This window comes from Lepidochelys kempii, chromosome 10 (assembly GCF_965140265.1).
Source record: "Lepidochelys kempii isolate rLepKem1 chromosome 10, rLepKem1.hap2, whole genome shotgun sequence".
Taxonomy (NCBI): domain Eukaryota; kingdom Metazoa; phylum Chordata; order Testudines; family Cheloniidae; genus Lepidochelys; species Lepidochelys kempii.
This window is the reverse complement of record NC_133265.1, coordinates 18,172,179-18,189,394: the sequence shown is the minus strand read 5'-3', so window position 1 is coordinate 18,189,394 and position 17,216 is coordinate 18,172,179. Positions and strand designations below refer to the sequence as shown.

Genomic DNA, 17,216 nt, shown 5'->3' with positions numbered 1-17,216 from the left:
CTGTGAGGTGATCTGTTAAAACTATCCATGCACTACAGATTAGAAACAGGATATTTGTTCCAAATACAAGTGTAGAGAACAAAAAGAGGCTTATATAGTGTGAAATATAAATCAAAAGGATGCACTGGCAAAAGCAAAGGATGCTGTGCAGAAGAGTTTGGAATCTATTCCACTGCATTTACATAGAATTCATCTCCTGCATCAGTTCTTTGTATTTTCTTTCCCCCCTATTTCTAAATCCATTTGAATTAAACAGATGAGCACGACCAGATACTGATTCTCCTTTCGCTTGCACTAGTTTCATATTGGGACAAACCCACTGATTTCACCCAAGTTACTCCTGAGTTATCCAGATGAAAGCAAGAGCAGAAACAGGGCACTCGGGATTATTCCTGAGCTGCACAGAGCTCACGTTTGCAGCAGATGGACAAGGAGGCAAAGACTATTCAAAGCCACCTTTCTACCTCTCCAAATCCTAGAGGTGGTTGGGATTGAACTGGTGCTCGGCTCTTGTGCCAGAAAGGATGACCAGAGCATGAAGCACAGCAGCTCTGCTCCTTCTGCCCCCTGGAACACCTCCTCCTACCCCAGAGTGCTCTCTACACAGCAGGGTGGAGGCACCAGGAGAGCTGGCGCAGAGGGGGCTAGCATCAGCTTTATGCCAGTTGAGGATTTCCCCCACATTGGAGCAATGCCCATTTAGCTCAGGTTTAAGGTCACTTTGCACCATCCCATAGGCGCAATGGGACCCTAGCTGGGCTGACAATCTGTTCTGGGTGGTTACACATCACCTGACATTTTGGGGGAAAATCCTGCATTCCTATTTCAGGCAATACTCCCTCTGAAGTCGTGTGAAAGAATGCAGGATCAGACCCGAGTGCCTCAGGCATCTTTGCGGGGCCTCCAAACACAACCAGTGGCTTTGTTTACAGATGTGATCTGGCTCTGAGGACCCAGCAGTAGGGCTGTATATGGTAAGCCTGAGCATGCAAACACACAGCACAGCATAGCCCCCAGCCATCTGCATGTCTAGCAGAATAAGCTAAACTTGAAGGGGTATATTTTCAGGCAGTTATGAGGCCAGGGCTTATGCCTGCATTTTGTCACCTGCACAGTGAATAGGGTTGCCAACTTTCTAATTTCTGAAAACTGGACAGTACAGCAGGAGAGCCAGAACCTGCCCGCTCCCTACCTCTTCCCCCGAGGCCCCGCCCCTGCTCTACCTCATCCCCCAATCCCTGCCCCCGCCACTCTCAGCTCTCCCCCCTCCTATTTCCTCCTCCCTCGATCCTGTCCACCTCCCTCCCCGCAACCAGCTGGGCTCCCTCTGCTCCGGGGCTAGGATGGGAGCCTGCCCACCCATGAGATGCAGGTAGGAGGTGGCCCCACCTAAGCAGGGGCTGGCATGGGTTGATGACCCAACGGCTCCTCCCTTGCCGCCCCCCGCACCCCAACCTGTGGTAAGTGGACTTTTGGTGTCCGGTCAGTACATGTGACCGGCCACTGTACAGGTCCCCTTTCAACCGGACTTTCCGGACTTAATTAATTAGCCTCTTACTCCACCTTTTCATGTTCTCTGTATATATATACACATATATCTTCTTACTATATGTTCCACTCTATGCATCCAATGAAGTGGGCTGTAGCCCACGAAAGCTTATGCTCAAATAAATTTACTGGTCTTTAAGGTGCCACAAGTACTCCTGTTTTTTTAGTGAATCACAGGCATCAATATGAGTAGTTACTCCTCTAACCTCTGGATTTACAAACTCCCTTTGGGATGCCGTGCCTCAGATCACACTCACAATGGAACTGTGGGTGCATATTTTGCAGGTACAAATCAACACAGCAAAGGAGAAGCCTCTATCTCCAAAAATCGTTCCTAGTACCAGAAAATGTCAGGGATCGCATTGAAACCCAGTTCCAGATAGAATATTTGAATAGAATATTTCACTCTGGAGTTTAGGAGGGGAATATCTGCGCTGATTTCAAAACTGTCGCAGGAAAGGTAATTATGTTATCAATTTCACTGCAGACAGTTTCATTAAGAGAGAAGCAGCACTGGAAACAAACTAAGGAGATAAAGGAATCTGATGGGAAAGAGAAATGTAAAAGCCGTATTTACATATGAAGAGTCTCGAATGTAATCCATTATTGCCTAGCCTTCCTCTGGAGGCAAACTGGATAATAGAGCGAATCCTTCAATACAGTAGCTATGCCCTTGCTATGCTGCATCTCAAAGTCAATGGTCTCCGGGTTACAGAGATAGACTCTGCCACCACATTCACATATATTATGTGACAATTATGGAAGCAAAGATAAATATCAGGTTGAATGAGAATGCTTTCCACACTCAGTATTCTAGTTATGGATACTTAGGGAGTTTTAGGGCATAGAGCATAGAATAGATACAGCCTAATAACAAACTGTAATGAATCCTTTCACCATAACAAACAAACCACAAGACAGATAAGCCAAAGAGGCAGAGAGACATAACACAGTACAAATAAATGCACTTGCAAAATTGGCTAGTAAATCAGCTTGTAAATAAGAGTTTTACTAAGTTATTTTTATTATGCCAGACTCAACAAAGGAATGTTAGACATACGGGAAAACCAGTTTATTTTATACTATGGCTAAAGTTGTACATACTCTGACATTTCACACCTTATTAACACATTCAGTTGAATCTGAGAGTCTAATTTTACCTTCTAATGAGATGATGCCACACTGACCAAGTTACAGCAATTGCGCTGCTCCGCAAGGACTTCTTGTTTTCATAGGTATTAATTTTAAAGAATATTAATATTCTTTCTTATTTAACTTATTAAGCCATTCAGCATGATATAAGGAGCCAAATTCCAAAGTGGAGCAACTCCACTGACTTCAGTGAAGTTATAGCAAGGATGAATCTGGTGAAGTTGTCTAGACTCCGACTGCCTGCTCTGCACTTAACTTCACTGGCCACATCTTAAAGTGCTTACTGAGAGCTGGATCCTGCAGGCTGCTGAGTGAAGCACAGAGAGCCAGAGGGCCAGAACTCCAGGTCCCGGGGCTGCTCAGCACTTGTGCAGGGTGTGAAAAAGTGCAGGCAGAGCTCAGCAGCGTGAGCAAGTGTCTATTGCACATGCTGGGGAGTAAAGGGCTTGTGAAGGACATGCTGAGGCTAGAACAAGATCAGGGCGGCTTGGGGGCTGGTAACAAGAGACAGATTCTTCCTCCTCTAGGTCACCGTTTCAAAATCAGTACAGAAGAGTTTGTGGCTGAAAGTCAACGCTACCAGAAAGTAGTGTGGTGGGCTGCTGTAGTGGTACATTACAGGAGTCAGGCAAATCAGTTGAGAACCTTGCCCTGCTACAGTCCAGTCCTATGAACAGAGGATACAGCTTTACCCTGAAAAGCGATGAAGTACTGTAACGTTTAAAAAGGAAGCCCCCTGAGGGAGCACCCTTCGCTAAAATGCCAGATGCACTGCAGGCTGGCCTTCATGGAAAAAGTTATGCCAGGAATGATAAGTCATGGGATCCTGTGGTTGTTTCTCCATCATTTCAGCGCTTATCCAATAGTACAATACCAGACAGGTGGACAGACTAAGAGGATTCAGAGTAACAGCCGTGTTAGTCTGTATTCGCAAAAAGAAAAGGAGGACTTGTGGCACCTTAGAGACGAACAAATTTATTTGAGCATAAGCTTTCGTGAGCTACAGCTCACTTCATCGGATGCATTCAGGGGAATTCCTTCTCAGAACACACTTTACATCCTAGAAACAAGGCTATAATTACTACAGAGCTCAACAGAAGGCAGAGTCACATCCTCATACGAAAAGCATCTCATGATCTACCTTGGGGTTTGGGAAAGAATGTTCATTAGATTCAGATTCTATCTATCGTTTCCAAGGCGTCAAGAAGGGATGTTCATTAATGGATACAGAAAAAAACCCACATTACTTTCTGGTTCATTAACAATATACCCATTTTTGACCAAAGGCTTCCATGGAGTAATCATTCACTAGCAAACCATGCACTTGAAAACGATTCATTAAACTCCCTTTACACAACTGGCTGCAGCTAGCTATATGCATGTGAGAAGGGAGTTCATACTTAACAGTAGTGCAGAGAGAAGGGAAAGGAAGCAGGAGAGGGATATATCATTCAATCCTGGCATGTGTAAATTTCTTTTTACTATTAGACCAGCATCATATGCAACTTGGAAGGTGGTTTGTATTCTGTTAATACTGATACATCCTTTACAGGAAAGCCCCAATTTGGTTATCTTTATAATTAAATCTTAGCTCAGATTTCTGGGGGTTTTTTTCAGACCTGTCCCCATTCCAAGCTTGGAAGCAGAGTTCAAGAGAGTGTTGTGCTGATACCATGTAGCCCAAAGAAGACAAGCAGCATCCCAGCTCCTTGCTGGGGAACTGCCACTGGAGTATTTTCCATTCTCAGTCTCCTGTCTGGGTCCAGCACCCGAGGGCTTCTATGATATCTGAGCCCCGTCAGTGAACAATCACTCTCATTTAAACCACAGGATCACTCAACTGCTCCTGATGTCTAGGATGAATTCACATTACACTTCTGCAATAGGTAGGTCAGCACCCTGCTGGCAGAGCTTATTCATACATTCCAAGGCCGTAAAGGATCATTGTGATCATCTGGTCTGACCTCCAATCATCATGTAGCTTCTCTTTCTTCATCTGCTTTCCCATGGCCAGATGGATTTAGAAAGCTTGCCTTTTACACTTTTAGTTAGACTAGAACAAATACATTGCCTGCCACTTTGTGCTGTGCTTCGGTTTATTTAATTAATTTTTAGCTATTATTTTTATAAGAAAGTCTCAGCTTGCAGTTTCCATTCTGCATGAATTCCTACTAGGGGTTAAGACCATTTCCCATTTATTGCCTACATGTCCCTGACCTACCAACATTGCGCCCGAAGGACCACTGTTCACTTTCCCTACATGTTCTAGCAAAACCACTAGGAACACATTCTGAAGCCTCAGGGACCTGGAAGAATGACCTGCCAGGAACATGAGCGATGCTGACAGCAATTGTGTGCTCCTGTTAGACCTTCAGATCAAGGGCTGTAGGGTGTGCGATGCACACATTTATAAATGTTGAGTTAAGGGTATTTTAAAAATCCTGACATAAAAGGCCAAATTATGATCTAAATGCAACGGGTGCAAATCCTAAGTGACTCCACTTACATCAATGGAGTTTCCTTTGCCTATGATAGCACTAAACAGATTTAATGGAAATCAGCTTCAGCCTTTGTGAGTCAGGTATGTAGAATCTTTGGAGACAAGGAACCCAGATGTTTCAGAAACAGCAACCTCCACTGGACCCAGGCTACCCAGAATGAGCTAATTTAAGGGGAATGAGCCCATCAAGGTAGGGAATTCAATAATGAAAGCCTGAGCCTGATAAAAGGCCATCAAGGGTATGTCTATACTGCAACAAAACACCTGCAGCTGGCTCGTGTCAGCTGACTTCAGCTCAGGCTGCAGGTCTATAAAATTGCACTGTAAACGTCAGGCTGGAGCCTGAGCTCTAGGACCCCACAAGAGGGGGAAGGTTCCAAAGCCCAGGCTCCTGCCCACCTCCAAACCTCTACATTGCTCTTTTATAGCCCCACAGCCTGAGCCCCATGAGCCTGTGCCAGTTGATCCAGCCAGCTAAGGCTATTTTATTGCAGTGTAGGCATACACCAATGCTCAGCTCCAGTGCGGTGCTCACAGCGATGGAGGAGCAGAACTCCCCAAGTCCACAGGCCCCAAGAAGAGGAGGCTGTGCAAACCCTGAGTCAAGGGGAGAGATTTCATGTCAAGTTTATTTGTGTTTAATAAAGTATCCTCCCAGCAAGAGAATTTTGTCTTACACCATTTTGGACTCTATGGAGTCCTGAGAGAAAAGAAACTCAGGCAGGGAGTACCTGCAGCACCACGCTAGATCTGGAGAGGAGGGGGGTGCTACAGGGCAGGCGTGCCCTGGGACAGCATTGAAATGTGATTTTCAATGGAGGTTGCCTAGCAGCAAGATAGCTATCCCTGTCTGTAGCTAGGTACTTATACAGCTCCCATCACCACAGTATCAGAGCGCCTTGCAAGTATTTTAAAATAGAAATAATCTCATTTTCTTGTTTCCCAGCCTGGAAGAGAAATAGCTTGATTTGCTTTCAGTGAGAGGGGGGTGTTTATTTTGTTTGGGTATGAAAGCAAGAGGCTCTCTTGTGTGTCTAAAAGCATGAAGAAATTTTTGACAGACAGCTAAGTCGAGGAGATGAGCTATGCTCATTGAAACATGTTCCGGCCCCACCCCTAACACAGTTTGCAACCCCTGCAAACTGGCAGTTAAAGGGGATGTTGACATTTAACTACTTAGATGTTTGAAGGTCAAGTTTCCACATACTGTATTCAGGCAGCTCAAAATTCAGGTGCATCTCTGGTCATGCCTGCAGCTGAGGCCAATTTCATGCTTCAACATATGAAGCTAACTGGAAAATTTAAAGATTTGGCTCCTTATCATTACAATACCAGTGAAAAGCACTAATATCTCAATGTCTTGATCATGTGATTAATTTTTTTGCCATTCAAATACACATCATAATCACCACTCTAATATGGCCAGAGGTACTGAGGGCAGAAGGCCTACTCCATTAACTGGGATTGCTATGAGGCACGGACAAGAGTGAGAATGATTTTCCATCAGGTTTTGTTTTTCCAAAAATTAAACCAGTGATAGGTCTGATTTTATCTAAGTCCCAAGGTTCAGATATACAGATCTTGTTTCTCAATCTGCATTTCAATCACAGATGGGCCAAATGGGAGTGGATGCATTTGTTTTTACAAAACTTTGTGCCAGGGTGTTTTTGCTTTGCAAATCAAGGAGGGTTCAGATCCATTTTCCAAAACTTTGGGTATGTCAGTCAGATAAATGGTTCTGGTTTTGGCACATACCCTATTTACAATCTTTATCTGCAGATAAAGGGCCATATTCATTACTGGCATAAACAGGCACAACTCTGTTAATGTCAATGCATTGCTCCTGCTTACACCACCAGGGTATTTGGTCCAGCACCCTGTGTTCTGGTTCAGCAGTATGCTAAGCACATTTTCACTCAACTAGAACAACATCAAGTAAAGCCTCACCACTGAATATGTCCCGCACAGAAAAGGTCTCTACCTCATTCAAGCGTCCTACTATGAAGTGTTTAGAGTACAACACAGGCAAAGTAAAGCCTGTAGAATAATCACTAATAATTTGAGATGTAGAATAGTGACAGATTACACTACTTCACTGTTAAGCTTGACTAGCCATTAGTGTCCATGTATTCCGTGTCACAATATAGTGCCTAAAACAAGGGGTGCTGGAACAATTTTTATAGTGGGGATGCTGTCAGCCATTGAACCAAACTGCGAACCATGTATATGATGGAAACCACTTCAAGCCCGAGCACCCTCAGCATCTCTAGTTCCAGAACCTGTGCCTAAAACAAGTATCTATCACCAACAGCAACACCGAATTTCATGGACGTGCTAGTTCTTCTCATCAGGTTGTAATGGCTTAAAAAAGGAATAAATATCCTTAAACACAAACAGTAGGAATCTTTTTCAATAATATGTGGATGTTCAAAACCAAACCAACAAGAATAAAACCCAAACCAAAAATATTCTGCGGAAATTCAGCTGCAATTAAATCTCCCTTGAATATTCCTTGGCCAGGGGGAGGAAGCAGGTTTGTTTTACTACTGGGCAGTGTAATTTGATTATTATTTTAGCCAAAGCAGTTTCTATTAAGTATAAGTTAATTTAGAGCCCTGGGGTAAAATTTTCAAAAGCACCTAAGTGATTTAGGAGCCTAAGGGCCAGGTGTCATAGGCAGTTAGGCATCTGAAGATGCAGATACAGCTAGGCACCTACTGGAGTTTCCATAAGCACCTAGGTACCTAATTTCCATTGAAATCAGGCACCCCCCTCAATCATTAGGCACCTAAATATCTTGGAAAATCTGGCCTTAAGTCACCATTAAAAATGGGACGTAGACACTTTAAAAGCTGTACCCTCATAGTGTACGGAGAAATGGCACCATGAGAAGTGGAGCTAGCCAGACTGAAATCTACAAACAATTTAGAAGAAAAGGATTTCACTGACGGTAACATACACATACCAAAAATTATAGCCAGATCCTGCAATCCACAATTATACAGTGCCGACAAGCAAAAATGGCACAAGCTCCCTCCCCCGCCCTTGCTTTACAACACATCCTTTTAAGAGTGCTCTGCTGTATTTTACATTTTAGGGTGCAGCAAGAGGATTCCTGCTATGCATCCATTTTAAGAGCAATCTCCCCACTTCACCTCCTATTGTTTGTTACACAGACTCATGTTTAGAATGTAAACTCCTTGCATCAGGCCCCATGTTTCTGTTTCTCTATGTCCTTGCACAGTGCCTAGCACAATGCAATTATTAACTATTATTTACATTATAACCGTGTTCTGATGCCTAAGTCAGAAGCAGGGCCCCACTGTGCTCGGTGTTGTACAGCCATAACGGAGAAGACATTTCTTGCGCCAACAGCTTACAATCTAAATAGACACAACATGGATGTGTCAGAGAAGGAAGAGAAGTGTGACAGAAGAAGGATCACATGGTTGCCTATATTCTCTTACTGGAGGTATCAAAGAATTATTGTTTTATATCAGGTAAGTGAAGAAGAGATGTTAATGAGTCACTAACAGGCCATTTGCCTGGGAGGGACTAGTCCTTTGGGGGCCATCTGAACAATATTGCAATGCAAATATTATTAATATTAACAACAATAATACTTATTAACTAGCTTACAGCATTGAATGACCACATTTCTTGGATTCTAAGAACTTTCTTTCTACTTTATAATAAAGTCTGTTTTGGAAAATGATCAAAACTCAGATTAAAAAGTATAGTCCAGCAAATTCCAGCATCGCTCTTGACTGAGGTGAGTGGGTATCTTTACATCCCCAACACTGGCATCCATAAATGCACTAGGAGGTATTAATCTCTACGGTTTAAAGCTCCCTTTTTGCTTGCCTGGTGTACTTGGCAGGCAATGATCCTACGGCTCCACTTGAAATAAACTGCCAATAATTCTGGTGGTCAGGCCAAATTCCATCTTTCCTTTAGTAAGAGAGACATGACAATTAACACGTATGTTCACAGGTGTATGAAGTATTGTGGGGGAAACATACCGTTCTTTACTGGCTGCTGTGTTTGTCTGCATAGAGACAATCCATGGTCTCTGTGCAATTAACCGGCTGATAGCACTGGGGGCTGTCTACCAAGTGCACAGAAGGCTAAGATAATAAAAACACGGTGCATTTCTACTACGCTTTGTATACAAATGCACACCTCCTGGTCAATAGGTTTGAGGCGCCAAAATAAAACAAATTTCTCCTCTAGCTGTTGACGTGCTATCTTTTAGTTGCAAGAATATTTAGAGGTAGTGGAATGTATTAGTAGTATCAACAGCTACTATGCAAACAGCACCTTTTAAGCACTTTACAAACTACAGCCAACATTTTTAGAAGTTTTGACGGACTTTCAAATGCAGCACCCAAAAATGGAGGCCTCCGGACATCTAGGCCCAGACCCACAAAGGTATTTAGGCTCCAACTGAATTGAAATTGAAATCAATGGAAGGTAGGGGCCCAAATACCTTTGTGGATCTGGGTCCTAGTGCCTGGGACCACTTCCTTCCCCCATTCCTTATCACCTCTGAAAACTAGGCACAAAGTGTCTCCAGTGGAGCACATAACATATAACTGTATATTCTTATGAGAATCATTTCACCAACCACTGAAAGGGTGGAGGCAGTGTAGCAGATAGACGACCAATACAAAACACATTGCACAGAAGCAGGAGGAAGAATATTTTGGCTTGTAAATGCCAAGGATTTACATCATGGGATATATTATATTTACAAGGAGCAAATAGGATCTCAGCTTTTAAGGTCTTACTCAAAAATACCCAAAACCATGAGCTAAACAGGGCTCAATTTCTCTGCACTACTGGGTTGCCTTTAGGTCTATGTATGCTACTGTCAAAGGCCAGTTAAATTCACGATGGATCTCAGATAAAAGATGAAGAGCAAATATAGCATCCACTGTGGATTGCCTGGCAGTGAAGCCCAATTGCTCTGGGAGATGGAGTTTCACAAGGCAAGGCTGGAGCCAGGTGAGTAGGACATGTGTGATGACTTTTCCAAGAACAGAGGGCAGAGTCAATTGACCTATAGTTACCACATTCAATGCGGGGGCTGTTCCCCACTTACAGAGCAGAATAACGATCCCTTCCTTCCACTCTGCTAGTAACTTCCCAGTAGTCCAAGCCCAGACAAAAAGTTGGTGTAATGGTACAGTTATAGGCTCTATGGCACATCTGAGAAATTCAGGCATTATGCTGTCAGGTCCGGTAGCATGCCCGCTTCGCAGTTTCTTTAGAGTGAACCTCTTCCAATGTAGGTGCATTTACAAAAGTTTGCAGGACTTCTTCTTGGATAAAGTACATTTTACCATCAGCCTTGTTTGTCAGCAAAGATCCTGCAAAAAGTTCATTTTTGGATGGAAATGACTGTATAGCTTTGAATGCCTGTCGAAATTTATTAGGTCTCCTTCCCTCTTCTGCCTCTTTTGTCAAGTTCTCAAAATAAGCTTCAGGAGGCACTTTTGCTCACACTCAAAAAATACCTTGTAAACATTATAGTCATGGCACTGTCTATTTCTTTTGCAATATTTGAAACGTCCCATTGTACAGCTGGAGGCATCACTTGTAGCATTTCAGTTCTGGGATGGCATCTACTGCTGTTCAGATGATTGTGCTTATGACTGTCCAAGCTAATTCTACATCATCTGGGAGAGTGCCAAGTGTGTCTAATTTGTTTTTCCACTGAGACAGACTACTTATTAGCAAGTACTGAATTTTTACAGATGCCTTGTGCTTTATGTATCACGAGGAGGACACTTTTATGTTAAAATAGAGGAGTAATTGGCATTTTAGCAACAAAGTGACAATGATCAGCATTTGCCAGGGCTTATGCACCTCTGTAGACCCAGTATGACCTTACTATACTACGATTCTGATCAATATATGGTCCAGCTTCTCCCTCGTCCACCCATCATCAAATATCCACATCTCTTGACAGATATCTAGGTGCCTGAACCAACTGCCAGTGTTGGTAATGCTATGAAAAGCACAAAAGAAGAGTAATCTCACCGAGCTGTCATTTATTGTTCCAGAGGAAAATGGCCCAAGAACGGTTTTGAAGCCATTTCTGGGACAACTTGGTGCAGAGTTCATATTTACGAGTACAATAAGTTCGTCGTGCAGTGGAACAGATTGCATCACAGCTGCTAGCTGCTAATAAAATTCATCTTCATTAGCATCTGTAGCTTCCTCAGTGGCAGCACAGGCTACATTGATGGGACAGCTGCCCATGGCGATGCCTCAACCTGGCATATAACAGTCAATCAGAAATAGGGTGCTACATTGTAAGTCAACCACACTAGGGTTCAAACTCACGGTTCATCTGTGTGTAGGTAGATCCAATGCTGTGCTTAAACATGATGGTTACAAATCATATTTTCAATCCAAAGGTAGAGAGAATCGTATGATAAGTGTGTGGGGGGGTATAGGTGTATGCGTGGTGGGGGAATTTGCAGAAATGAGACTTGCACAAAGGGAAAGAGACATTCATTTGTCAGCGTCGTCTGTGCAATGTTGCACACTCAACTCTCATTAAAAGTAATGGGAGCTGTATGCACTTCCCACCATAGTACACTGAAAACTATGCTGTTTAAATAAATGTACACAAGAAAAATACACGCAAAAGTCTTATTGCTCTAAGGGTATATCTGCACTGGAGCTGGAGTTGTAATTTCCAGTTTGGGCAGATATATCTGCACTACCACTGAGCAAGCTAGCATACTAAAGATAGAAGTATATCCATGGCTGCATGGGTGGTGGGAGAGGCTAGTGACCTCGAGCACACACCTAGGGTTTTAGATGGGATTGTATTGTGGGGGCGAGCCTCTCCTGCCACTCACGCAGCTGCAGCTAGGCTGCTCATTTTAGCGGGCTAGCTCAGTCAAACCTAGAACTGCTACATCTATTACACCTCCCAGCTACAGCATGGGTATATCCTAAATCAAATAGTGTGTCACTTCTGAATCGATCACCAGCTACACAGAAACAACAAGGAATCCGGTGGCACCTTGAAGACTAACAGATTTATTTGAGCATGAGCTTTCATGGGTAAAAACCCCACTTCTTCAGCTGCATGGCCATGAAGTGGGGTTTTTACCCACAAAAGCTTATGCTCAAATAAATCTGATCTGGCTACTGGCTGGCCTGGGTGCTTTTACAGATTTATATCCCTTCATGGTATCACTAGCCAATCTTCACCGCATGATTACTTTCCTTTTTAATTGGCTCTTTTCTCATCAGCAAATTTAATTAACTGACTTAAGGGATGCTAGAGCAAGCAAAACCTAAAAGAAAAAAAGGAAGTGGCTTTAGTTCCTGTTGTGCATACATGCAAAATAAGCAAAGGATTTGGGCTCTGCTCCTCTCATTTTCAGACAGAAATTCAACTCCACTAATGATAATCTGCACTTCTAGATCATCTTCCATTTGAGGGTCTCAAAGCACTTTGCAAGAATGAACCAATTAAGCCACATTATACCCCAGTGATTCAGGAAAGGCAATGTAGGGAACACTTACCCAACACAGAAATGCAGCCACCCTTGGAGTAGTCACAGCTGCTTAACTTTATTTATTTAAAAGCACACACTGACATGACATGAAATTGGACTAAATTTTCTACTGGTTTAAATGGATGCAACTGCACTGATGTCAATGGAGTTTTGCCCATTTACACTAGCAAAGAATTTGGCCCAGAGTCCTTACCATCACCAAGTCCACTGGACTATGTTATTTCCATGATATTGCTTCTGGATATCCATTCTCCACTTGCTTCTACGTGGCTATATAGGATTCCTTCTTCACCACTCTTCATAACAGGCCAGGTTTTGATACCCCTTGCTAGCACGGAATAGGACAATGGAAAGGCAGCGTAGTCTTTGTGGCTAGGGGATGAGAGCAGGTTCTAATGCTGGTTCTGTAACTGACCTGTGATGTAACCTTGGGCAAGTCAGTTCACCCTCTGTTCCTCTGCTCTGCTTCCCCTTCCACACTTTGTCTCTCTCTTTTCTAGACTGTAAGCTCTGCAGGGCAGATGCCGTCTCTCACCATGGGTTCGTATAGCACAATGGGGCCCTGATCTTGGCTGGAACCTCTAGGCATTACTGCAATATCAACAGCAACAGGGTTACTCAGAGTGATACACTACTCAACATGAGGAAGGTTATCAGAATCTGGCCCTATCGATCTCGTCAAGGACATGTACTCCATGCCACTGTGTTCTGATGAAGTAGTAGATAATCACAGGTCAGCGATTTCAAAAATGACTATTTTGTGCGCTCTGGTACAACGCGGTGATGTGATCATTTCAAAGATCATCAGTTAAATCTAACTGCTGTGTAAGAACATGTGATAGTTTATTTTTATGAATCAGTTATCTTTTGATTAACTCATTATAAAAAAAAAAGGATCCATAATAAAAGGTCAGCCATCCAACCACCTGACACCAACTTCATTTGCTCTAATGAATTGCGTTGTATTTCATTCCTTGTTCCTGATCATAGGGAGCTGGTATTCTGTAGGTAAGGACTGGAGTATTGTGCTCCTGAAGAAAGAGATCACCTGACTGAAGATTCCAGGAACAAATTCATCATTATACATGAAAGGGAACATTCAAGATGGCCTGCATGTAAAGCCATGCTTAAATATAGCCTTTTTGCTGTGGAAATTTCTGTGCATGAAGGGCAAGATTTAAAATGCTGATCAGCATCACTTTTGTTATGAAATGTTTGGAAACAAGCTAATGAATTGAATTTCAGCTTTTTTCACTGACTTGACAGCCGTTTCTGCCATGTAAGAAATATAGAGCTTTATAATAATATTTTTGGGTGCAGATTCTCTTTTTAATGGCTCAGAAACATTGTCGGAACATTACAAAAAAGAAAAAAAAATCCTTCCCTCTTTTCCTTTAACTCAAGGAGCATAAACTCCGCTTATGGCCCTTGCTTGACTGCAGGACTGGGGCACATCAAGTTTCAGGATCTCTACAAGGCTGCAGAAGAGGCCACCCACAGTGGCAGCCCCTGTGGTCCCTCAGCTCTAGGGACTGCTCACTCCTGCTCCTCCCAGAGACCACAATGCCAAAAGGGGGGCAGGTGGGGTGAAGAGCAGATGGACTCATGGCCATGGAGGGAGCAATGTCTAAGGCAAAATTCACCTCCTATACAGCGCTGGGAGAGACTGTGCCTGCCTGAGACAGTGCTCCTCCAGGGACCATTTGGCTCCACGCTGCCCTCTGCACCACAGTGGCATGAATGCTACCATCTAGTCCAGTGTAACAACTGGGACCGAATCCTATTTGCATTATAATTTTTAGCAAAGCCATTGTCACCATTCACAAAATCAATTTAACAGAGAATGCTTGGGGATGAATTTTGCTCTTGGTTACCCCAGTGCAACTGCGAGAGCAGAATTTGGTTTTTAATGCTTCTGAGCATGGCATTAAAAAGTGGAAATGAAAGTTAAAGAACAATTCAAAACGGCATCTGCGGTTTTTTGTATTCTTGAATTTGGTATTTTCTCCTCCTGGTAAAGAAAGCATGTATTAAAATATGACCAACAGATGTGGTCTTTATACAACTCTGTTCTTTTCTACAACTTGTTTGCCCACAGAAATATCATTCAAACCCATACTACTGAAGACAATTGGGAGAGTGGACTGCTCAGTCGACGAATAGTGAGCTATGCAGCCTTTCACTTCTAGGTTACTAGTTCAAATCCGACAGAGGTCAACAGAGACCAAAATTCCCATCATCCAATGGCTGTTCAGTGGCCAACTGAGATGAGCCAGTGGTCTCTGCCTGATTCTTAGTGAACAGATGTCCATACCATAAAATCATCACAACAGGCATCGTGTCAGTTGACTTGGGCTTGTGGAGCTATAAAATTGCCGTGTAGACATCCAGGCTCTCGGGCTGGTGGCCTGCTTGTGGGGTTCCAGGGCTCAGGCTAGACCCAAGCCCAGACATCTACATTACCATTTTATAGCCCCGCAGCCCAAGTCTGAGGCCGCTGACACAGGCCAGGAGTGGGTGTTTTTTTGAAGTCTAGCCATACCCTTTACTGGCAGTCTCAGCCAACAAGCCAAGGACTGAAGAGGCATGAAAATCCAAACTACCCTCTTCATTCCTTTTGCTACAATAGAAAACCCATATAAACAGATGCTTCAGGTCTGGGTTAAGACACTTTGAAAGGTAGCACATGGAAGCCTGCACTGCCATTTCTTGTACTGCATATACTGTGCAACTACTAAGAAGGCTGCAGTTTGCAAGGGTGTGTCTGCCCTTAGAAACTTCTTAAATGTTTTTCCACAATAATACATCTTTTCCAGTGCTATCAACCAGATAAGCCACAACATAGACCAGGAGCAGTCATTTTTACCACTATGTTATCTAACCCTGCTCTGAGAAACTTTTGTGTGTGTCAGTTTCCATTGCATGTTTTCATAACTGAAGTAAGCAAATCCCAAATTCAACAATGCAAAAAACCACCAAAACACCACCTGGACATTTGTCATCAATCTCTTTTCAGAGTGTTACAAAAATCCAAAGAGTCAACAATAAATCTCAGCACTTACTTTGGAAGCTCAGTACCTTAATAGTGTCCCTTTAAAAATACAGCCATAAACAAACCAATTTATATAACAGTGGTATAATGGGCTAGCACAAGACGTGCACAATCCTCAAAGTAAAAATTATGTGGAGTCGCAAAATGAGTATTGTTGTAAGGTCTAGGTTGATCATCAGATACTTCCTTCCACCTATCTCTCATTCCTCTGACTTCTCCAGGAAGCACTTTAGGACCCAGTTCAATTAGCCTGCCTCTCTTCTCAGTGGAAATGCTTTCCCAGTAGCACCAATTAAGAGTGAAACTGACAAGGTGAGTTCCTAGACAGTTCCATATTACAGGTGACAACACCAGGAAAGCTTCTGTGCAGAGAAGCGTGATGCTAATTAAGCTCCTCTAGAAATGACAGAGCTGACTGTCCCATAAATGTTAGCTTGCTGAAAAAGATGAAGACATTGCGTAGGCTAAAGTGCATGCATGGGGCAGCTAATTTGTTTACCTCGGAGACAGCCAAGATAGCATCAAATCAATAGCAAGAATGCTTTTACCTGTAAATACTAAGCTGGCATTTTCCAGTTCTTCTTGAGGAACCTTGAAACTGAAGGACTCATTGTAGAAGGGATCTATTGTACCCTTCATGCAAGAGGTTTTCTTGGTTTTGGCTAATTTTAATCCATGAACCAGCTGAATTTTCACAAAGGGATCTGAAAGAAACACAAACACAATTCCAGCTTTACAGGTGCAGCCAGTCAATGTTCCTGTCTCAGAAAGGTTCTGCACAGTTGGGACCAGAGTGTGGAGCGGCACTGTGGAGGAAAAATAGCTTTGGGGAGGGATCTGGACTCTTATCATGTCAAGGTACCAGGTGACTTGCAGTGGAGATGTACAAGGCTCAGGCAGCAGAATTCAGAATGTTTCTGTTGACTCTGCATGGAGTGCAACAAATGGTGACCTTGACAAAAGCCAGGTATGTTGTTCTCACTGACAGATGTCAATAGTCTGACAACAGCAGCAGCTGGAGTAGGGAGTGAGGGAACTATATCGTGAGGGAGAGGGAGAATCACCAGCTGCTAGAATGATGAAATAGACCTTTCTCCATACTCAGGTGAGGGGTGAGTGGGCATTGTCAAAAATCACACAGCAGAACAAGTTTTGCAGAATTAAACCGCCTTTATATTTAACACTCACACAACACTTTGTGTCTGCAAAGCACAGCACAAACATTGAGAAATAATCCTAAACCACAAAAGCAGAGGCAGGGATAGCATTTGGAAATTCCTGGTTCCCAATCCTAGGCTCCGGCCAGTAGATTTGGACTCTCAATGTTTGATTTATATATATATTTTTAAAACCACATATATGAGAGCTTTTCAAAGCCATGCATTAATTTTAATGGGAACAAAGTGTCCAAATCATTTAG

At 43.1% G+C, this 17,216-nt stretch overlaps 1 protein-coding gene across 5 annotated transcripts in view; it reads right to left on the bottom strand.

Moving 5' to 3' along the window:
• SYT17 (synaptotagmin 17) overlaps positions 1-17,216 on the bottom strand; it is a 112,498-nt gene that overhangs the window by 17,965 nt on the left and 77,317 nt on the right. For 4 of the 5 annotated variants that reach the window (XM_073362318.1, XM_073362321.1, XM_073362319.1 and 1 more), the window contains one exon: positions 16,345-16,500. In XM_073362318.1, the coding sequence (XP_073218419.1) occupies positions 16,345-16,500 (156 nt within the window). Of the gene's footprint in view, positions 1-13,159; positions 13,336-16,344; positions 16,501-17,216 lie in introns of all 5 variants that reach the window. The other variant, XR_012161138.1, reaches the window with a different exon arrangement.